Source organism: Siphateles boraxobius, unplaced genomic scaffold (genome assembly GCF_051911475.1).
Source record: "Siphateles boraxobius isolate OS27281-9 unplaced genomic scaffold, OSU_SipBor_1 54, whole genome shotgun sequence".
Lineage (NCBI taxonomy): Eukaryota > Metazoa > Chordata > Actinopteri > Cypriniformes > Leuciscidae > Siphateles > Siphateles boraxobius.
The window spans coordinates 856740-879953 of NW_027509180.1; the positions used below are offsets into that span (position 1 = coordinate 856740).

At 42.2% G+C, this 23214-nt stretch overlaps 1 protein-coding gene across 3 annotated transcripts; it reads right to left on the minus strand.

The window, feature by feature from the left end:
* Window positions 1–2265: 2265 nt before the first annotated feature.
* Window positions 2266–18171, minus strand: LOC143714431 (uncharacterized). 3 transcript variants are annotated; one of them, XM_077205618.1, is made up of 5 exons: window positions 17919–18171; window positions 15569–15757; window positions 14254–14812; window positions 14035–14087; window positions 2322–2401 (listed from the first exon to the last, which is right to left on the minus strand). In XM_077205618.1, the coding sequence occupies exons 1-4, from the start codon at window positions 17950–17952 to the stop codon at window positions 14078–14080; spliced, it is 792 nt and encodes a 263-aa protein (XP_077061733.1). In that variant the 5' UTR covers window positions 17953–18171; the 3' UTR covers window positions 2322–2401; window positions 14035–14077. The 3 variants fall into 3 exon arrangements, with proteins under 3 accessions (XP_077061732.1, XP_077061733.1, XP_077061731.1); XM_077205616.1 differs by having other exon boundaries at window positions 14254–15757; XM_077205617.1 differs by lacking the exon at window positions 14035–14087 and having other exon boundaries at window positions 2266–2401; window positions 14254–15757.
* Between the last annotated feature and the right edge of the window lie 5043 nt (window positions 18172–23214).

Genomic DNA, 23214 nt, shown 5'->3' on the forward strand with positions numbered 1-23214 from the left:
TTATAGTACACACACATGAAAGGTACAGCCTCTCCCTACTCTTACAAAATTACAAACAACCAGCCTGAAAAACACGTTGTATGAAGAACCGATAACATCCAAGCTTATTGATACTGCGGTCTTCCTTATTTTGGCCCCAGGGCCCGTTTAATACTGGGTTTCGGTACCCATTCCTACGTAAGGGTGAGTTCATATGGATGAAAGCCTGTTGTGTTCTGTCTCTTGATTTGTGAGAGTGGCAGCTATTGTGAAACTCACCTTCTTCATCTACTGAGTGTGGATGACATCAAGACCTTGTCCTGAAGAATCACAGGGCCAAACGCTAGGCATTATATCTCATCTGGTGACAAGAGCATAGCCATAACTTTAAGGACTCTAATGATATCTATACTGTATCTCACCAAATCTTCTGTCCTCTTTTCTCTCTCACACACTCACGGCTTCTCCGATCTCCACTTTAATCTCCGTTTTCTGTCCGCACACACACTAATGATATCTATACCCCTGATATAGCATTCTTTTTTTCTATTCATACGTTCATGTTTTCATGTCATATTTTTATTTGTCAACATTAATTTTCGTAACGGTCTTAAAATATTTGAATTTTAATGACGGACACACCCCGCCCCCCGAATACTTGAGGAATCATTTTTTGAGACCTGTCAATGATCGAAATGAGAAATTAACAAAAAATGCCCATCCCTAGATCACATCTGATGCTTTGAATCAGCATCATGGCTAGTTTTTAATATCTACTCGCCTTGTCTCCTTGGATGTCATTTTTGCCTCTTCACAATGACTTGACTTGTCTCTAGTCCTCAGTTGTAATTCGCTTTGGATAAAAGCTTCTGCTAAATGACTAAATGTAAATGTAGAGCAGCAGGAGGTTTGCAGGGAATATTTGTTTTGATTGTGTTTAATCTTGTTGTGTTGTGTCTCAGTCCCCACAAACCTTTGCCCGGACTTATCATGAATTATTGCATTGTCATTACATTGTTTGTCTCAGCCTATTTATACTGTACCATGTTCTGTCTGGTCAGGCTTGGGGAGGTAACAAAGAAAAAGAAAGTATGATAACGTAGAGATGTAAAAATATGTGCAGAACACACTTCAGCCTCAGAGTGAAAACATAACGCAACTTTAAGTAAAAGTAAAAGTATTTATTTCCTTCATATATCAAAAAGGTTAACAAAAGATGGGAATAAATATTCAGGAGAGAGTAAGGCCTAAAATAATAAACAGAAAAGAAGCTAATTAAGGTTTAAGGGAGCTGCACAAAAACAGATGAAAATCAACAACACAAACTTCCCTGAGCTTCCTCTCTAACCAAAAACAGGAGAATATATATATATATATATATATATATATATATATATATATACTGTATATGTTTTGTATTTTTAATAAAATAAATGCAGCCTTGGTGAGCAGAAGAAACTTCTTTTAAAAACATTAAAAATCCCGCTCATTTCCCAGATAACCATAAACAAGTGAACAGAGCTAATAAGAAGTTATACATTATAATTACCAACAGAAAATGAAGTTAATGCCTGCTTTCACAATATCTTTTAGTTTTCCACAGGTAAAAAGTCAACACTAGAATTATACAATATATTCCAGGTACCCTCACAAGGATAAACTGGCGTTGTTGGCACACAGCGAATGAGTGTGTCCCAAACTCAACACACACTCTTTTTTTTCAACATTTTGGCAAAAAACTGAATTAAAGACAATTATCATTGGTCAAGGCAAATCAAATAAAAAATCAATAGAATTGTATCAGAAAAAATAGAAATAGAGAATATCAGAATCTTAAGCAAACCGCATATTAATATGCACTGTCAGTCAATCACGCAAAGGATAGATTTAAGGATTTACAGTGTGAGGTTTGGTCTGGTTTTTCACTGTTATTAAAGACCAGGAATCTGTTTCCACAATCTCTGTTTTGTTTCTTCAGTTCTGCACAGTTACTTTCACTGAAACATTTTTCTGTTGGCTTATTTCTCCGGCGATCTCCTCCAGTGAACAGAACAATGCTGAACTGAGCAGCTCTTGGACTGAAGATCTTCTTCATCAGATCTACTGTGTCCATCTCTTGTACATCTTTCCAAACTCAACACAATGATGAACACATGAGGGCCAGGTGACAACGTGGAAATACATTTCAGTATTTATTTACTGTTGATCATGTGTCAGTGTCTCGCAAAGAGACCTGGAGTATCAACAACAGTTCCTGATCGACCATCAACTTCACAAACTCTCTTTTCACACACTCGTGACTGAATTTAGTCACAATCATCTCTTCCCAGAATACTGTTTCCTGTTGCACTCTTCCCATTTCCTGTCTTCCCGATCAGAGCAATCCTCAGACACTCCTGATCCTCTGATTGACCTTCAGCACCTGAAAATCACAGCGGTAGAAAGAAAACTTAGAGAAATTACGCTCAGAACTTTAACATTGTTGTGTTGTGTTGTAGAAGTTGCAGATGAATGATAATTGATTATGAACTGAAAAACAACAACATCTTAAGTCACTTGCAATAATAATAATAAAAAAACTCAATGGATGGATACTAGGGCTGGGTAAGGAATATTGATTTCTTGATTTTAATCGATTCTCATTTTTACGAACCAATATTGATTCTTAAATCCCAAGAATCGATTAGTCATCCGTGTAGCAATGTTCAGGGAAGAAGGAGGCAGGAACCGGCGAACAATCAAAATAAACTTTATTTAAAATAAAACAAACAAACTAAAATACCGCCAGCAGCCCCTCGCGGACGACTGCTGGCTACCGAAAATAAATATAACGGCCAGCAGTCCCTCGCGGACGACTGCTGGCTAAAATAAAACACAAATACAAAAACCAAACACAACTAAAACACAGGCCTGTTCCTCTCTCGATCATCAACGTCGTCGCTCCTCCTTTATGCTTCCGCTCCTCCGTGAGAGATGCGAGACCGGTGTGCTCACAGGTGTTGCTCATTATCAATCGCACCACCGGCCTCGCGCCGTTCTCTCACGTCCCTCGGCCGTCCTGTTCGCCACAATCCTGTTTTCTAGTGATGTAGTACTTGAGTCCGGTCTCGAGACCGATTTCTGCTTTCTCGGTCTCGTCTCGGACTCGACCCTTCAAAGACTCGGTCTTGACTCGGACTCGACCCTTCAAAGATTCGGTCTCGACTCGGACTCGACCCTTCAAAGGACTCGGTCTCGACTCGGACTCGACCCGGACTCGACCCTTCAAAGACTCGATCTCGTCTCGGACTCGACCCTTCAAAGACTCGGTCTCGGACTCGACCCTTCAAAGACTCTGTCTCGTCTCGGACTCGACCCTTCAAAGACTCGGTCTCGACTCAGACTCGACCCTTCAAAGACTCGGTCTTGACTCGGACTCGACCCTTCAAAGACTCGGTCTCGGACTCGACCCTTCAAAGACTCGGTCTCGGACTCGACCCTTCAAAGACTCGGTCTCGGACTCGACCCTTCAAAGACTCGGTCTCGTCTCGGACTCGACCCTTCAAAGACTCGGTCTCGACTCAGACCCTTCAAAGACTCGGTCTCGACTCGGACTCGACCCTTCAAAGACTCGGTCTCGACTCGGACTCGACCCTTCAAAGACTCGGTCTCGACTCGGACTCGACCCTTCAAAGACTCGGTCTTCACTCGGACTCGACCCTTCAAAGACTCGGTCTCGACTCGGACTCGACCCTTCAAAGACTCGGTCTCGACTCGGACTCGACCCTTCAAAGACTCGGTCTTGACTCGGACTCGACCCTTCAAAGACTCTGTCTCCACTCGGACTCGACCCTTCAAAGACTCGGTCTCGACTCGGACTTGACCCTGCAAAGACTCGGTCTCGTCTCGGACTTGACCCTGCAAAGACTCGGTCTCGTCTCGGACTCGACCCATCAAAGACTCGGTCTCGACCCTTCAAAGACTCGGTCTCGACCCTTCAAGACCCTTCAAAGACTCGGTCTCGACTCGGACTCAACCCTTCAAAGACTCGGTCTCGCCTCGGACTCGACCCTTCAAAAGACTCGGTCCCGACTCGGACTCGACCCTTCAAAGACCCTTCAAAGGACTCGGTCTCGACTCGGACTCGACCCTTCAAAGACTCGGTCTCGACTCTGACTCGACCCTTCAAAGACTCGGTCTCGACTCGGACTTGACCCTGCAAAGACTCGGTCTCGTCTCGGACTCGACCCTTCAAAGACTCGGTCTCGACCCTTCACAGACTCGGTCTCGACCCTTCAAGACCCTTCAAAGACTCGGTCTCGACTCGGACTCAACCCTTCAAAGACTCGGTCTCGCCTCGGACTCGACCCTTCAAAAGACTCGGTCTCGACTCGGACTCGACCCTTCAAAGACCCTTCAAAGGACTCGGTCTCGACTCGGACTCGACCCTTCAAAGACTCGGTCTCGACTCGGACTCGACCCTTCAAAGACTCGGTCTCGACTCGGACTCGACCCTTCAAAGACTCGGTCTCGTCTCGGACTCGACCCTTCAAAAGACTCAGTCTCGACTCGGACTCGACCCTTCAAAAGACTCGGTCTCGACTCGGACTCGACCCTTCAAAGACTCGGTCTCGACTCAGACTCGACCCTTCAAACTCGGTCTCGACCCTTCAAAGACTCGGTCTCGACTCGGACTCAACCCTTCAAAGACTCGGTCTCGCCTCGGACTCGACCCTTCAAAAGACTCGGTCTCGACTCGGACTCGACCCTTCAAAGACCCTTCAAAGGACTCGGTCTCGACTCGGACTCGACCCTTCAAAGACTCGGTCTCGACTCGGACTCGACCCTTCAAAGACTCGGTCTCGACTCGGACTCGACCCTTCAAAGACTCGGTCTTGTCTCGGACTCGACCCTTCAAAAGACTCGGTCTCGACTCGGACTCGACCCTTCAAAAGACTCGGTCTCGACTCGGACTCGACCCTTCAAAGACTCGGTCTCGACTCAGACTCGACCCTTCAAAGACTCGGTCTCGGACTCGACCCTTCAAAGACTCGGTCTGGACTCGGACTCAACCCTTCAAAGACTCGGTCTCGTCTCGGACTCGACCCTTCAAAGACTCGGTCTCGACCCTTCAAAGACTCGGTCTCGACCCTTCAAAGACTCTGTCTCGTCTCGGACTCGACCCTTCAAAGACTCGGTCTCGTCTCGGACTCGACCCTTCAAAGACTCGGTCTCAACCCTTCAAAGACTCGGTCTCGACTCGGACTCGACCCTTCAAAGGACTCGGTCCTGACTCGGACTCGACCCTTCAAAGACTCGGTCTCGACTCGGACTCGACCCTTCAAAGACTCGATCTCGACTCGGACTCGACCCTTCAAAGACTCGGTCTCGTCTCGGACTCGACCCTTCAAAGACTCGGTCTCGTCTCGGACTCGACCCTTCAAAGACTCGGTCTTGACTCGGACTCGACCCTTCAAAGACTCGGTCTCGACTCAGACTCGACCCTTCAAAGACTCGGTCTCGGACTCGACCCTTCAAAGACTCGGTCTCGTCTCGGACTCGACCCTTCATAGACTCGGTCTCAACTCGGACACGAACCTTCAAAGACTCAGTCTCGACTCGGACTCGACCCTTCAAAGACTCGGTCTCGACTCGGATTCTACCCTTCAAAGACTCGGTCTTGACTCGGACTCGACCCTTCAAAGACTCGGTCTCGACTCGGACTCGACCCTTCATAGACTCGGTCTCGACTCAGACACGAACCTTCAAAGACTCGGTCTCGACTCGGACTCGACCCTTCAAAGACTCGGTCTCGACTCGGATTCGACCCTTCAAAGACTCGGTCTTGACTCGGACTCGACCCTTCAAAGACTCGGTCTCGACTCGGACTCGACCCTTCATAGACTCGGTCTCGACTCAGACACGAACCTTCAAAGACTCGGTCTCGACTCGGACTCGACCCTTCAAAGACTCGGTCTCGACTCGGATTCGACCCTTCAAAGACTCAGTCTTGACTCGGACTCGACCCTTCAAAGACTCGGACTCGACCCTTCAAAGACTCGGTCTCGACTCAGACTCGACCCTTCAAAGACTCGGTCTCGACTCGGACTCGACCCTTCAAAGACTCGGACTCGACCCTTCAAAGACTCGGTCTCGACTCGGACTCGACCCTTCAAAGACTCGGTCTCGTCTCGGACTCGACCCTTCAAAAGACTCGGTCTCGACTCGGACTCGACCCTTCAAAAGACTCGGTCTCGACTCGGACTCGACCCTTCAAAGACTCGGTCTCGACTCAGACTCGACCCTTCAAAGACTCAGTCTCGGACTCGACCCTTCAAAGACTCGGTCTCGACTCGGACTCGACCCTTCAAAGACTCGGTCTCGTCTCGGACTCGACCCTTCAAAGACTCGGTCTCGACCCTTCAAAGACTCGGTCTCGACTCGGACTCGACCCTTCAAAGACTCGGTCTCGTCTCGGACTCGACCCTTCAAAGACTCGGTCTCGACTCGGACTCGACCCTTCAAAGACTCGGTCTCGACTCGGACTCGACCCTTCAAAGACTCTGTCTCGACTCGGACTCGACCCTTCAAAGACTCGATCTCGACTCGGACTCGACCCTTCAAAGACTCGGTCTCGTCTCGGACTCGACCCTTCAAAGACTCGGTCTCGTCTCGGACTCGACCCTTCAAAAGACTCGGTCTCGACTCGGACTCGACCCTTCAAAGACTCGGTCTCGACTCAGACTCGACCCTTCAAAGACTCGGTCTCGGACTCGACCCTTCAAAGACTCGGTCTCGTCTCAGACTCGACCCTTCAAAGACTCGGCCTCGTCTCGGACTCGACCCTTCAAAAGACTCGGTCTCGACTCAGACTCGACCCTTCAAAGACTCGGGCTCGGACTCGACCCTTCAAAGACTCGGTCTCGACTCGGACTCGACCCTTCATAGACTCGGTCTCGACTCGGACACGAACCTTCAAAGACTCGGTCTCGACTCGGACTCGACCCTTCAAAGACTCGGTCTCGACTCGGATTCGACCCTTCAAAGACTCGGTCTTGACTCGGACTCGACCCTTCAAAGACTCGGTCTCGACCCTTCAAAGACTCGGTCTCGACTCGGACTCGACCCTTCAAAGACTCGGTCTCGACTCGGCATAGGCGGTCTCGTCCCCATCACTTTCCCGGTGAGAGGGTTCAACACCCGCACTTTTTCTGCAGTTTACACAAACGCCTTACTACAGTCGCTCTCGTTCAGTTGTTTATCTGGCCGCTCTGTGTCTGCGCTCGCTGCGTCTCCTCTCCCCTTTCCTTTCAAAAATGACACCGCCTTTGAGTGTGACCGGCTGATGATTGGCTGTTCTGCCTTAAGTCCCGCCTCTCTTGGGGTGTTAGATTTATTGGTCAGCTCGTGCTGAGGAGTCGGGAACTTATGGTTATTTACATCTCCCTTTTCCAGGTACTTTGAATGAGTGTTTATGCTTTCGAGGTTTTTAAATAAGCTTGATATGCGTTTAGGAAGATGTTATGTTTGTGTTTTGTTGACATGTCGAGTGTTTTCAGTATTATATTTCGTTCTTTAGACTAAACCGCACATGACTTAGGCATTCTCTTTGTGCTGCGTGATTTAAAGAAAAGTGTGCACTTTGCTCAAACTTTTCTCCAAAATAAAAGCTCAAGGGTTTATTTCTTACAAGTGAAGAAATTAGGACAAAAGTATTGTAATTTTCCTATTCTATAGCGTAATGTAAAATATACTTTTGAAATATTCATTTTCATTTATAGAGTAGCATACATTTATAGGCTATATGGATTTTCCATCATAGGAATAATTATATAAATAATTATATTATTATGATAAATGTTTGGCATTCTAAAACACCAGTGATAATGTAATGTAGACGGAGACTCTATATCATAACTAAAAAGATGTTTGAGCCCTCTTTAGGTACAAGTCAATGTTTTTTTTTTGTTCAATGTGCACAGGTCATGGGTCGAACCCGGTTGAAGCTCTTAATTTTGAGCTCTCAAAGTGCATCAGATTGAGCGTTTAACCTTAAAATGTACAAAAAAAAGTTGAGGGGGAGCATACTCCGAACCCCCCATAAAGGAACAGAGGTCCACACAACATCGTTTTACAAAATCCAGTGGGAAAGAACGATCATTTATAAATTGTACCCCAGCATATACAACAAAGTTCCTTTTAAGCTTTTTAGTCATTAATAGCTGTTAATGCCAACATTTAAATGTCACATCCATCCCCCGCACTTTTGAAAAGCTTGCTACGCCCCTGGTCCATATTAAGACGTTAAGACTGCTCCTCTAAACAATTCCCAATCTAGCTTAGTCTGTAGGCCTAACTGTTGATTATTAACTGGGGTGATATTAAATCATGAATATCAAAACTGACATGTCGAGACAAAATCTCGACTCGGACTCAACCCTTCAAAGACTCGGTCTCGACTCGGACTCGACCCTTCAAAGACTTGGTCTCGACTCGGACTCGACCCTTCAAAGACTCGGTCTCGACTCGGACTCGACTCTTCAAACACTCGGTCTCGACTCGGACTCGACCCTTCAAAGACTCGGTCTTGACTCGGACTCGACCCTTCAAAGACTCGGTCTCGACTCGGACTCGACCCTTCAAAGACTCGGTCTCGACTCGGACTCGACCCTTCAAAGACTCGGTCTCGACTCGGACTCGACCCTTCAAAGACTCGGTCTCGACTCGGACTCGACCCTTCAAAGACTTGGTCTCGACTCGGACTCGACCCTTTCTCGACTCGGACTCGACCCTTCAAAGACTCGGTCTCGAATCGGACTCGACCCTTCAAAGACTCGGTCTCGACTCGGACTCGACCCTTCAAAGGCTCGGTCTCGACTCGGACTCGACCCTTCAAAGACTCGGTCTTGACTTGGACTCGGCATAGGCGGTCTCGTCCCCATCACTACTGTTTTCAGTTGATAAATGAATCGAACATTGCGCGTGAAAATGAAAATTGTGAAAATTTGCCATGTATTGTACCGAAACCGATATCGGACCGAATTGCAAGCTTGTGAATCGAAATCGAATTTTATGCATTCTTTTATTAATATTAAAGTCCCTGTAAAGGCAATTCTAAAAAAAATTCTAAACACATTATAAATGTTAGAAATGTATTGCTAAAACATATTACAAAGACTGTGAAGTACTGAATTGTGGCGTTAGAGCGTTAAACAATTTTTCACTATTGCTGTGTTCCGGATTTTTTGGGCGGGGCTAAAAATGATGACGCACTGGGGGTCTTGATTGACACGCCCCTACTTGATGACGCCCTGGAGCCCCTGAGCTCCTGGACACGCCCCTACTTGATGATGCACTGGAGCCACTGAAGCTGGCCCCTCCCCTAACAATATAAATAGAGCACATTAATAACATCACTTTGCTGCTCAATTACGAGTTACTGTAAGTATTATTAGTTACTTGCCTACAATTTGCTAGCTAGCTATGCGTTCGTCACGGAAATGCGTACTATCTGGATGCGGTCAAGTACAAAACATTTCCGAAAAACGATCACATCAAGAAGAGTTGGATTAATTTTGTGAAGAGACACCTTGATAGAGAGCTGAGGATCACCGCAAACACCCGCCTCTGTAGTGATCATTTTACTACTTTTATTTCAATGTAAAACAGCTGTTTTCTATGCGAATATATAGTAAAAAGTGTAATTTATTCCTGTGATCAAAGCTGAATTTTCAGCATTATTACTCCAGTCTTCAGTGTCACATGATCCTTCAGAAATCAGTATAATATGATGATGTGATGCCCAAAAAACATTTATGATTATTATCAATGTTGAAAACAGTTGTGTACCATTTGTTTTAGGATTCTTTGATGAACATAAAGTTAAAAACAACAGCATTTATTTGAAATAAAATATTTTGTAACATTATAAATGTCTTTACTGTCACTTTTTATCAATTTAATTCCTCCTTGATGAATAAAAGTATTGATCCATTTTATTTATTTCCCCCAAAAAATTAAATAAAAAATTCTTACTGACCCCAAAGTTTTGAACGGTAGTGTTTAATGTTACAAAAGATTATTTTTCAGATAAATGCTGTTCTTTTGAACTTTCTATTCATCAAAGAATCCTGAAATAAAAATGTAAATAACTGTTTTCAACATTGATGATAATGAAAATGTTTTCTTGAGCATCACATCATCATATTATACTGATTTCTGAAGGATCATGTGACACTGAAGACTGGAGTAATGATGCTGAAAATTCAGCTTTGATCACAGGAATAAATTACACTTTACTTTATATTCACATAGAAAACAGCTGATTTACATTGAAATATTTCACAATATTACTGGGTTTTTGTTTTGTATTTTTAATCAAATAAATGCAGCCTTTGTGAGCATAAGTGACTTATTTTAAACTTACTTTTGAACGGCAGTGTGTGTGTGTGTGTGTATATATATATATATATATATATATATATATATATATATATATATGTGTGTGTGTGTATGTGAGTGAAAAATCTAAAATGTATTCCCAAAATCGTGCAGCCCTATAGTTTGTCTTGATATCAACATGTTTACAGGTGTTTATTTATTTATTTTTTTAGAAAGGGATCAGATGCTACTGGATGAGTCCTGCTGACTTCAACATTCACATGAGTCTCTGTACATGAACATAGTAAAATGAAAAGTCAAACACCTTGGACATGACCGGTATGTAGGCTACTATGTTTTAGGAATGGCACAAAGGTGTGTGACTGTCCAAGTCTCTGTTTTTAGATCAGTGTGTTTACTAATGTGCTATTTTGTCATTTGTTGTGTATCTTTGGATTATGTTGTGTTGTAAATAAATCCAGACAATCAAAAAGCCATTCTTTTTTTAATTTCTCCTCATTCTTTGGGCATGGCTCCTCATAATGATCGGGCCTGATAGCACCTGATAGGGCCATTAGGGGAGGGTCTTTGTCTTTCTCAGGTGTAAAATGCATTCATATTACTGAGAGAATCACGCCTCCTCGCATACAGCTTTCTCACACAAAACACGTCATACAAATTTTAAATCAATATATTGTCTTATCTAAATGAGTATGCAGGATGATTTTCACATAGTTTTGGAGCAAATTATAAATGTATAGCTTCCGGCTATACGCAGTCTACTTGTGCCTAAAGCACAACTTACGCAACTTGTGACGTCAGAAGTAGAGTAGTGCGTCATGGCGTAGCGTAAACATGGTGTTTGTGGGGTCCTTGAGATGTTTTGACATGCCCTGACATTTGTGCTTTTTTCAGTTGCTTATAAAAATATTATTGGCAAAGGTGTAATTACACTCAATTCAGCACAAACAGGGCTACCATAATATATGAGCAACATGTATGTCAGGTGTTCAAAGCATTTTCTACTGGTTGAGAGAGGAATTACTGCAGTAAATTGACTTAGGATGGTCTATTTTACTGTCATTAGTGAATATTGTAGAATAGAATAGCGCCCAGTATAGCCTAAAATAGTTATTTCTTAACATTCTAATAACGTTCTTATAACCAGGAAATAACGTTAATACAACATTTATATATCGGGAGAATTGTACGTTCTAATGACGTTTGAATGATATTCTTATAACCAAGCAAGAACGTTAATACAACGTTTATATAACGGGAGAATTGAACGTTCTTATAACGTTTTGAATGGAGTTCTTATAACCAAGAAATAACGTTAATACATACGTCTAAAAAACTGGACATATGTTCCTGGAACATTCAGAAATAACTTTAACGTTTTTATAACTTAATGGGAACGTTATGAAAACGTTCTTATAACCTAAAATTGTTAGCTGGGGAAGAGGAGAGATTCGCGATTGCACTGAACACGTTTTAAGTGCAGGATTCTCTGAGCGAGCCAAGAGAAAATAGACCTATTTTAACAAGAGCAGCGTGTATCTGAGAGCACGGCACATTATATTCCGCGCGCGAGCAGAGAGATTCGCGCTCGCGCATTATATTAATGTACTTTCGCGCTACAATAATGCGCTCCGCATCCATCGTCCATGTAACGTAACAGAGCACTGCTGTTTGTTTACCCTCACTCGTCGCTGCTTAGAAGTGCAACATTGTAAAGGGTCCGTCTGAAACAGTGTCGCGCAGCGTAACGCTCGTTCCGAACGTTGTGTAATTAAATACACCGGTGTGGCGGTTTATTCAAAATCAATATCGTGACGAAAATATAAACTGGTTTTCGGTTTGAACCGGTTTATCGCCCAGCACTAAGAATAATGTTTATGCATGGTTATTGAAAAAACTAAAACTTAAAGTTTCTGAAAATAAGGCCACAAAACACATACTAAATATGTGTCCACAAGACTTTTGACTAATGGATGTTGTTGCCTAGAGTTTTTGCTTCTAAAGGATCTGAAAATCATCCTGCCTAATCATTCACATAAAACAATACATTGTTTTAAATTTTGTAAGACACTTTTGGTTTGGAAAGGCAATATGCATGTGGGCGTGAACGATCATGAATAATGCTCTGATTCACACCTGAGAAGACAATGACCTGCATAATAAGCTGCATAATAAGCCTTTCACACAGGTGTGTCACTGGGTACCACAAGAAAGAATGTGAGGACTTATTTTGTATGCATGCAAATTGCATAATTTCCATGGTAAACATTTCTAGTAACTATGCAGTTAATTCTCATACTGTATTTTCAGAAAGTTTTGGAATATATCCTCTCCCCAAATGTGTCACTAATAAAAAACAATAATAAATAATTTAATGTGAAGGCTTATATTGGCATATTAAGATGTTGCTTACATTTAGGCTACCTTGTAAATATATATTTTTGCTATTTTATTAAAAAGTGTTCATACATATTTCAAAGTTAAGGATTCAAACACTATAATAACATCTTACTTGATGAGTTTATTTTTGACAAAACATACTAGCTATATATTTAACATATGAGCAGACACTGGCTAACAAAAGCTTATTTGATGTCTATTTTACAATAAAAATGTTATAATCTATCCCAAACTAGTCAACGAAATGTTGTCTTTCACATTTCATCTGTAACATAGTAAACGTAAGTGCGCATCTGTGCTGTTCATTCATTCACACACGGACACACGATTCATATTTAAACAGTCTTTTTGCGGTTTACAGACACTATTATATAAAGGGGTGGTGATGGCGCAGTAGGAGACACATGCCTTTGGTGTGAGAGACCCGGGTTCGAATCCACTGTGAGACACCAATGCGTCCCTGAGCAAGACATTTAACCCCTAGTTGCTCCAGAGGCGTGCGACCTCTGACATATATAGCAATTGTAAGTCGCTTTGGATAAAAGCGTCAGCTGAATGAATAAATGCAAATGTATTCTGTGGTGAACAGGACGGCCGAGGGACGTGAGAGAACAGCGCGAGGCCGGTGGTGCGATTCATAATGAGCAACACCTGTGAGCACACCGGTCTCGCATCTCTCACGGAGGAGCGGAAGCATAAAGGGGGAGCGACGACGTTGATGATCGAGAGAGGAACAGGCCTGTATTTTAGTTGAGTTTTGGTTTTTGTATTTGTGTTTTATTTTTAGCCAGCAGTCGTCCGCGAGGGGCTGCTGGCGGTATTTAAGTTTGTTTATTTTATTTTAAATAAAGTATGTATGTTCGCCGGTTCCCGCCTCCTTCTTCCCGGGTTTCGGCACCAGTGTAGCAATGTTCAGGGAAGAAGGAGGCAGGAACCGGCGAACATTTAAACATACTTTATTTAAAATAAAATAAACAAACTTAAATACCGCCAGCAGCCCCTCGCGGACGACTGCTGGCTAAAAATAAAACACAAATACAAAAACCAAAACTCAACTAAAATACAGGCCTGTTCCTCTCTCGATCATCAACGTCGTCGCTCCCCCTTTATGCTTCCGCTCCTCCGTGAGAGATGCGAGACCGGTGTGCTCACAGGTGTTGCTCATTATGAATCGCACCACCGGCCTCGCGCTGTTCTCTCACGTCCCTCGGCCGTCCTGTTCGCCACATTTTCCTATCGCGATTAGAACAAAGCATATAAGAATAAAAAACTTACTATTAATCCTCAACTGGATCCGTTGCTCCTCGAAGTGTTCAAATTAGACATTCCTGTTGGCTGAACACAAGTTAATAGATACCAATCAGTCAACAAAGTGTCCTGTGCTCACCACACACCGGCTATAGGTGGAGAGGAGAGATTTGGCTATAGGGTGATGTGTGGATAACTTACACAGAAGAGACTTTGTTGCTCAGCACATGAAAATAAACTACTTACCGTGATCTCAGACTGTGTTTAAGTGATTTCTCAACTGCATGGATCTTCATGTGTCGCTTCAGGTGACTTTCAATAGAGAAACTCTTTCCACACTGATCACACGTGTGCGGTTTCTCTCTGCTGTGGATCCTCTCGTGTGTTTTCAGAGCTGATGCCTGTCTGAATCTCTTGTCACAGTGTGAACACTTGTAAGGTTTCTCTCCAGTGTGGATCCTCTCATGTCTTTTCAGAGTTGATGACAGACTGAATCTCTTGTCACAGTGTGAACACTTGTAAGGTTTTTCTCCCGTGTGAATAATCTGGTGCCTTTTTAAATGGTTTGCTGTACTAAAAGTCTTCTCACACTCAAAGCACATGTACTCTCTCACACCAGTGTGAGTTTTCTCATGTCTATGTAAATTAGGCAGCAGTGAAAAACTCTTTCCACACACAGAACATGAATGTGGCTTCTCCTTCGTATGAACTGTCATGTGTGTCTTCAGGTCTGATGCCCTAAGAAATGTGTTGCCACATTGATCACATGAGAACGGCTTCTCTCCGGTGTGGATCCTCATGTGATCTTTAAGGGATGAAGATTGACTGAAATCTTTCCCACATTGATCACACTTAAACGGCTTCTCTCCGGTGTGGACTCTCATGTGTGTCTTCAGGGTTTTTTTAAAAGCAAAATTCTTTCCACACTGATCACACGTGTGCGGCTTCTCTCCAGTGTGGATCCTCTCATGTGTTTTCAGATGTTCTGATCGACTGAATCTCTTGTCACAGTCTGAACACTTGTAAGGTTGTTCTCCAGTGTGTATCCTCTCATGTGTTTTCAGATGTTCTGATCGACTGAATCTCTCGTCACAGTGCGAACACTTGTAAGGTTTTTCTCCAGTGTGGATCCTCTCATGTGTTTTCAGATGTTCTGATCGACCGAATCTCTTGTCACAGTGTGAACACTTGTAAGGTTTTTCTCCCGTGTGAATTCTCTGGTGCAGTTTCAAATTGGTTGCTGTAGTAAAAGTCTTCTCACACTCAAAGCACATGTACTCTCTCACACCAGTGTGAGTTTTCTGATGTGTATATAAAGATTGCAGCTGTGAAAAACTCTTTCCACACACAGAACATGAATGTGGCTTCTCCTTTGTATGAACTGTCATGTGTGACTTCAGGTGTGATGTACTAAGAAATGTTTTCCCGCACTCATCACATGAGAACGGCTTCTCTCCGGTGTGGATCCTCATGTGATCTTTAAGGGATGAAGATTGACTGAAATCTTTCCCACACTGATCACATGTGAACGGCTTCTCTCCGGTATGAACTCTCATGTGACGCTCAAGATGTTGTTTGGTTGTTAAACTGTTTCCACACTGAGTGCAGGTGAAAGATATCTTGGCTCGTCTTTTCTTTGAAAATGTCTGTTTAGTCTTTGAGCGACTCAAAGGTTTTTCTCCAGGTTGGACATGAAGTTCCTCCTCCACTTCTCTCAATTCTTCACTCTCCTCGCTCTCTTCCATCCGGTCTGACATGACAGAAACAAATATTACATTTAATTTTCAGTACATCAAAATAACTCAAAGAGAGAAATATAAAGTGAAAGGACATGAAAGTGAGCCCTGATGTAATGGTAGAAAGTAGACAACTGCCATAAAATATAATAATTTGATGCCTTTTTATGAATTGATTATATGTCCTTGAAACTTTCCATGAATGAGGTAAATTTAACTTCCAAGTATTATTTGTAAAACATTATAAGCAAGAATCCCATGTTTCTTTAGCCAGAAATGTTAAATATATTTAATCAATGACACAATTATCTAACATGATATTAACATTAAAATATACAATACTGCCATTTTTTGACACCAACTTTGAGATTGATATTTATTTTAATAAACCTTTTAATTATTAATGGCCGTTCGCACTAGACTTTTCCTTGCACTGACTTCCATTCATACGCATGTGAAAGTGGGACACCAGAAACACAAGCTCAAGTGAATAACCCTGTGAGAAATAACACAAGCGTTTAGCATTCAAATAGAGTGGACGGTTTATTTTTACATTTTTAATTATTATTATTTTTTATATGTTGAATTTATGTTTGTAAAAAAGCTGCCGCAGAATGTGACGTCATTTCACGATCGTTGCAGTGTCTGTAGAAATATCACACGCTCAAAGTGTAGAGCGGCTTTAACTGGTTTTAAATTAACCATATGTATTAGCATTATCTGTGTCCTACATGTTTCACTCAACCCTGTTACTCATGACATGATTTTCCTCCTTTTAAAAACAGAGCATTTCTTAAAACTGTGACACCCAGGAAGTGACATCGTCTGGACTCTTTCTGCTGCATGATGGGAAGACAAGAAAATAATAGGCTTGTTTGAGATGAGCAAAATCTGCGCAGAACCGATCACCGGTGATCAGCGCGTAATGCATGCCGGTTAGAAATGTGTCCGAGTGCGGTCCACCTTGCTCTGATGTCATGCTGACGTGTGTCAAAAAGCTCTCGCGAGCGCAAGTGTCGGATTCTGCAGTCGCTCGCAGTTGCTCTCCACCGACTGCGCTGATCAAAAGCATGATGGGAAACGACTTGCTGACGACACAGCTTAATGTTGATTGGTTAAAACAACCGTGATGTATTGTTCTCTTTTAAAATGTTTTATTTTAAAACTCGGATATCATGTTTTATGTGTATATGTTATGTGTGTATATTCCCAAACTCTCGGACAGTGTGATCTCTATGGGTTATGTCATTTTATTATAAAAACAAAAAAACACATAGCATATGTCTGTATTAAAGAAAAAATGATTGATAAACACTTATTTGGAATGGAATTAAATAACAAGTACTTTGGGTGTCTTGTTCATTATATTTATTTTCATATAAAAGCAACAAAACTTAAATTACATCCAGTTTATTAGCAACACTGTGCAGGAGCGTGAGTCCCGCGATATCCATCATTGATCTGGCAGGAGTCAGATCCACTGCGAGAAGCGAGAACTGTCCGGCTTGCCTGCGCTTTCTTCACTCCTCCTCTCACTGCAGCCGCTACTCTCGACTACACTTCAGGCGAAGCAAGCCGCATATCAAACAAGCCTATTAGACGGCTCAATGACATCATCAGCTGTCGGCCAATGAGAACCCTAACCCTAACCCTACTCTCGACTACACTTCAGACGAGGCAAGCCGCATATCAAACAAGCCTATTCTCAATCCATTGTCTCAGTTTTTACACAAACTGTAGCATTGACTGTATTCATCAACCCTGTTACCAAAGTTACTGTAAGAAGAATCTCTATAACTATGAATAACTTGTATGATATTTGACAAATACAACTTTATCAGTAACTTGGCGTTTACTGATTATTCCTAAAAAAATAATAATTTTGTGAACTATGTTGAAAAGGACAAAAATTCTGGTAACGTAGTTGCAAATTGGGACCAGATATAAAATAAATGTAAAATAAAACAGTTAAAATAGTAATAAGCTTGATCCGATCTTGACAATCAATATAAAAGTCTCTCAAACTTCCCTTTACTGACCATTTGTTGAAGAAAAACCCAGAACATTCTGTACCATTTCATAGATTAACTGTTTATCTAAATGTGAAGAAGTGCTTGAATGTTTCTAACATGAATGTTCTCCAGCATCATGAATGAATGAAGAATAAACACCAACCTCTTTGTTCTTCAGGATCTTCAGTGTGTTTCATTCTGCAGGTTCTGGATCACTCGTGTTCTCACTGTCCTCTTTAATAAACTCAGTCTTTGCAGATTTCAGCTCTTCCTGATGCTCTGATGCTCGTCTTCACTTGCAGCTGATGGGAATCATTTAAAAATGCATTTATCTGAGAATTGCTGTGGGAGGAGCTTCACTGATGATGTATTCCAGTGTGGGAGGAGCTTCACTGATGATGTATTCCAGTGTGGGAGGAGCTTCACTGATTATGTGATTACAGTGGGAGGAGCTTCACTGATGATGTGATTTCAGTGGGAGGAGGTTCACTGATGATGTGATTACAGTGGGAGGAGCTTCACTGATGATGTGCTTACAGAGGGAGGAGCTTCACTGATGATGTGATTACAGAGGGAGGAGCTTCACTGATGATGTATTCCAGTGTGGGAGGAGCTTCACTGATGATGTATTCCAGTGTGGGAGGAGCTGATCTACCAAAATCAAAAATATATAAATTACTGAGCGAGTTTGTTTTTATAATAATTGAAACTTCTAAGCATTTATGTCTGTCTATCTATTCATCATACAGTAAGTGATGCCAATTCATTAATTATTTTTTATTATTTTTATTGCTAATCCTAACATCATTCTGTTTCTTCATTAAAACACCGGTATCAAGAAATATAGAAAATAATATAAATAATTTAAATTCTTCCAAGTATAAATAATGGTAAGAAAAACAGTTCAATTCATAAACAGAAATAAACGTACTTACTAGCCAACAAATCCCCCCAGTCTGCTGACACCAACGAAATGAGCTTTAAGTGTCAATTTACAGGAGATCTGAAAACATCAGCATAATAAATGAGGAGAAAACAGGAACTATTGTCATGAAATAAAGAGTGTTTTCAGCAGATCTGTTAATATTGATGATCCTCAGACTATCAACACTCATTCAACAAGACATTCAGGATCATCAGCAGAACATCTCACTTTATTCTGAGTGTTTGCTGATAGAAACACATTATTTGAGTCGGATAGATGATAAAAGCCTATAAAACTACTCTACTGACAGTCAATACTGTTATTTCTCACAATATGACATGGATAAAACATCAATAACACAAAAACAATCACTAATGACACTCATCAACCACTACAGATAAATAATTACAGCAGCATAATGTCCAAATTAATCTAAATATTATATATAAGTTTGATAACTATAGTAATCCCCATAAAGTAGTTAGATCATTAACTGGAGCGCAACTGGAAAAAAACAAAACTAGAGGTATTTCGGATTTCATGGAAGGAGAGCCCGATTGCTTACAGAGAGGCTTTAAAAGCTGCTAGATCTGCTTATTTTTCAACCCTATTAAAAGAAAATAAACATAATCCAAGGTATTTATTTGAAAAAGTGGCTACACTAACGAAAAAGAAAGCTTCAAGCCCAGAAGTTTCCAAGAAACACAGCAGTAATGACTTTATGAACTTCTTCACTTATAAGATTGATAATATTAGGGACAAAATTATAACTATGCAACCGTCTACTACAGCATCACATCAGGGAGTGCATTATAGTCTCCCCGAGGTAAAATTTGATTCATTTGTTGCCATAGGAGGAAGAATTTTGCAAACCTGTTAATTCATCTAAATCGACAACATGTATGTTAGACCCTATACCGACTAAACTACTGAAAGAGATGCTTCCAGAAGTCATAGATCCTCTTCTTAACATCATTAATTCGTCTTTGTCTCTAAGATACGTACCAAAAACCTTTAAGCTGGCAATGATTAAACCACTTGTTAAAAAAACGCAACTTGATCCTACAGAATTAGTCAATTACAGGCCGATCTCGAATCTACCTTTTCTGTCAAAGATATTAGAAAAGGCAGTATCCTCACAACTGTGTTCCTTTCTTGAAAGAAATGGTATCTGCGAGGATTTCCAGTCAGGATTTAGACCGCACCATAGCACCGAGACAGCTCTCATTAAAGTCACAAATGATTTGCTCTTATCATCCGATCGTGGTTGTATCTCTCTATTAGTGTTACTCGATCTTAGTGCTGCATTTGACACCATTGACCACAACATTCTCTTAAATAGACTAGAAAACTATGTTGGCATTAGTGGAATTGCACTAGCATGGTTTAAATCATATTTATCTGACCGTTATCAGTTTGTAGCAGTAAATGAAGAGATGTCTTATCGATCACAAGTTCAGTATGGCGTACCACAAGGCTCAGTACTAGGACCGCTGCTGTTCACTCTGTACATGCTACCTTTAGGAGATATCATTAGGAAACATGGAATTAGCTTCCACTGTTATGCTGATGATACTCAGCTCTATATTTCTTCCAAACCTAACGAAACTCACCAATTCACAAAATTATCGGAATGCATAGTTGATATAAAAAATTGGATGACTAGTAATTTCCTACTACTAAATTCTGAAAAAACAGAGATTCTATTTATTGGACAAAAAACTTCCACACGTAATAACTTAGAATACCGTCTAACACTTGATGGCTGCTCTGTTAAGTCTTCGCCGTCAGTTAGGAACCTGGGTGTATTCTTTGATACCAATCTTTCATTTGGAAGTCACATGTCTAGTGTCTGTAAAACTTTTCCATTTTTCCATCTTAAAAATATATCTAAATTACGTCATATGCTCTCATTGACAAATGCGGAACAACCAGTTCATGCTTTCATGACATCAAGGCTAGATTATTGTAATGCTCTACTGGGTGGTTGCCCTGCACGCTTAATAAACAAACTACAGCTAGTTCAAAACGCAGCCGCTAGAGTTCTTACCAGAACAAGGAAGTACGACCATATTAGCCCGGTTCTGTCAACACTGCATTGGCTCCCTATTAAACATCGTATAAATTTTAAAATATTGCTGATTACTTACAAAGCACTAAATGGTTTAGCTACCCAGTACTTGAGCGAGCTCTTAACGCATTATAGTCCTTCACGTCTATTGCGATCTCAAAGTTCTGGCCAGTTGATAATACCTAGAATATCTAAATCGACTGCTGGCGGTAGATCCTTTTCCTATTTAGCACCAAAACTTTGAGAACAATCTTCCTAATATTGTCCGGGAAGCAGACACAGTCTGTCAGTTCAAAGCGAGACTAAAAACACATCTCTTTGACCTAGCATTCACATAACACTCTATAGCCTTCTATAATTCAATATTAGGCTGCTTAGATTAGGTCAGCAAGAACTGGGAACACTTCCCTCAAATCCTGATGTACTCGTTACATCATTAGAAGAATGTCATCTAGGCTAATTTTAGTGTCTTTGTTTATCCCAAGGTTTTCCCGCAGCCTGCCGGATCCAGGCCGTTTCCAGATCTGACGAAGGACTTTCGCCTGGACCCGATGACAATGCAGTGCTGAAGTGCCAACTAGCCTCTCCCTATGGAGGATCCCTATACCACTCTACAGATAAAGCGTTGTGGAATTTTTCGGTTCGCGATCCTACTCAAAGTGATAAGATAAAATAAAATTCTGCATCAAAATTTATAGACAAGTAGTTTGTTTAGGCATGGTTTGTAAGGAATTACAAACCTGCGCACATATATTCAAACGCACATAACTATAGAATCAATTCTTAATGCGCATGTGAACGCCATCAGCGTCTATCACAGGTTCACGTTTAAAGTCTGTTTAGAGAGAACGGTGTCGTCTTAGCGGCCCCTAATTTAATAACAAATGATCATTTAGACGGAAGTGAATCAATCAAAACTAACTTTACCTGGAAAAAACATTTTTCTAGAACCACTATAAAACCAAACCAATCTGTTACCTTAAATTATATGTTTCTCTCTGTAAAGCGGCTTTGAAACAATCTTCATTGTTAAAAGCGCTATATAAATGAGGATGACTTGACTTGACTTGACATTAAAATAAGATGATTTGATATGCGCAGAAACTGAAAATTATCATAAAACTTTTAGGAATAAACAGGTGCCATTTGGGTTTGATGAGATGCATAAGGCCCAAAAATGTCCCAAAATGTGTTTACAAAGCTTAAAGTTATTCATTCAAGTGTTCTTGTTAACATGATATATGATAAAAAAAATACTATTTTTAAAGAATAACTGTTACGTGTGGGTTTTGTTGTGTCTTGTATATCACGTGATCCCTTGTTTGTCATGTGATCCTGCCATGTGTCTTGTCATTGTTTGTTGTTGCTCAGTGTCCACAGGTGTTCCTCGTCCATGTTTATTAGTCTCCCCAGGTGTTTCTCATTAGCCACGCCCCCTTGTTATCTTGTTTAGCTTGTTTGTCTGTGTATTTAAACCCCTGTGTTTCAGTTGTTGGCTGTTGGTTGTTGTTTGCTGTGTGTTGTTCCCAGTTTCCTTGTTCCGTGTCCCGTGTGCCTTATTCTGAGTTTACCCATGATATTCTGTTTGTTGGATTATTAAAGTGCTTGCGATTGGATTCACTCTCCGCTTCATCCTTGCTGCTACGCAACAGAACAACCGACCAAAAATGAATCCAGCAGCATGGACCTCGTCTGATCTCCCCTGCATGAGCCGGGAATTCGCGGGTCAGATCGCATCCTTGGCTCTGGATAGCCCTGATTTATTTCAGTTCACGTGGGGATTTATTCCTCTTGCTACTTCCTGCTCCCTCGGAGACGAGGCAATTAAATTGTGTTACCGGCTGGGGCCTAAGGAGGTCAACCTGAGGGAGCTTCCCAATATCTCTGGTCTGGACTGGAGAGAGGCACTCTCCCGATGTCTGGAGAGCATCCTCCCATGGTACGCCAGGTCATCATCTGACCTCCACGCCCAGCTGGATTTTCACGTCCAGTCAGAGCTTCACGTCAGCCACGTCCAGCTAGAGCTTCACGTCAGCCACGTCCAGCCAGAGCTTTACGTCAGCCACGTCCAGCCAGAGCTTCACGTCAGCCACGTCCAGCCAGAGCTTCACGTCAGCCACGTCCAGCCAGAGCTTCACGTCAGCCGAGTCCAGCCAGAGCTTCACGTCAGCCACGTCCAGCCAGAGCCTTCACCGCTGGTCCCGTCCAGCACAGTGCCTTCACCGCTGGTCCCGTCCAGCACAGGGCCTTCACCGCTGGTCCCGTCCAGCACAGGGCCTTCACCGCTGGTCCCGTCCAGCACAGGGCCTTCACCGCTGGTCCCGTCCAGCACAGAGCCTTCACCGCTGGTCCCGTCCAGCACAGAGCCTTCACCGCTGGTCCCGTCCAGCACAGAGCCTTCACCGCTGGTCCCGTCCAGCACAGAGCCTTCACCGCTAGTCCCGTCCACCGCAGCGCCCTCAC

Bases quoted from the DNA above. Each gene is read 5' to 3' on its own strand.
- LOC143714431 (XM_077205616.1), bottom strand. From the start codon at position 17,952: ATGAAACACACTGAAGATCCTGAAGAACAAAGAG. The intron at 15,758-17,918 runs GTTGGTGTTTAT...CTGTCATGTCAG, and splicing joins AGATCCTGAAGAACAAAGAG to ACCGGATGGAAGAGAGCGAG.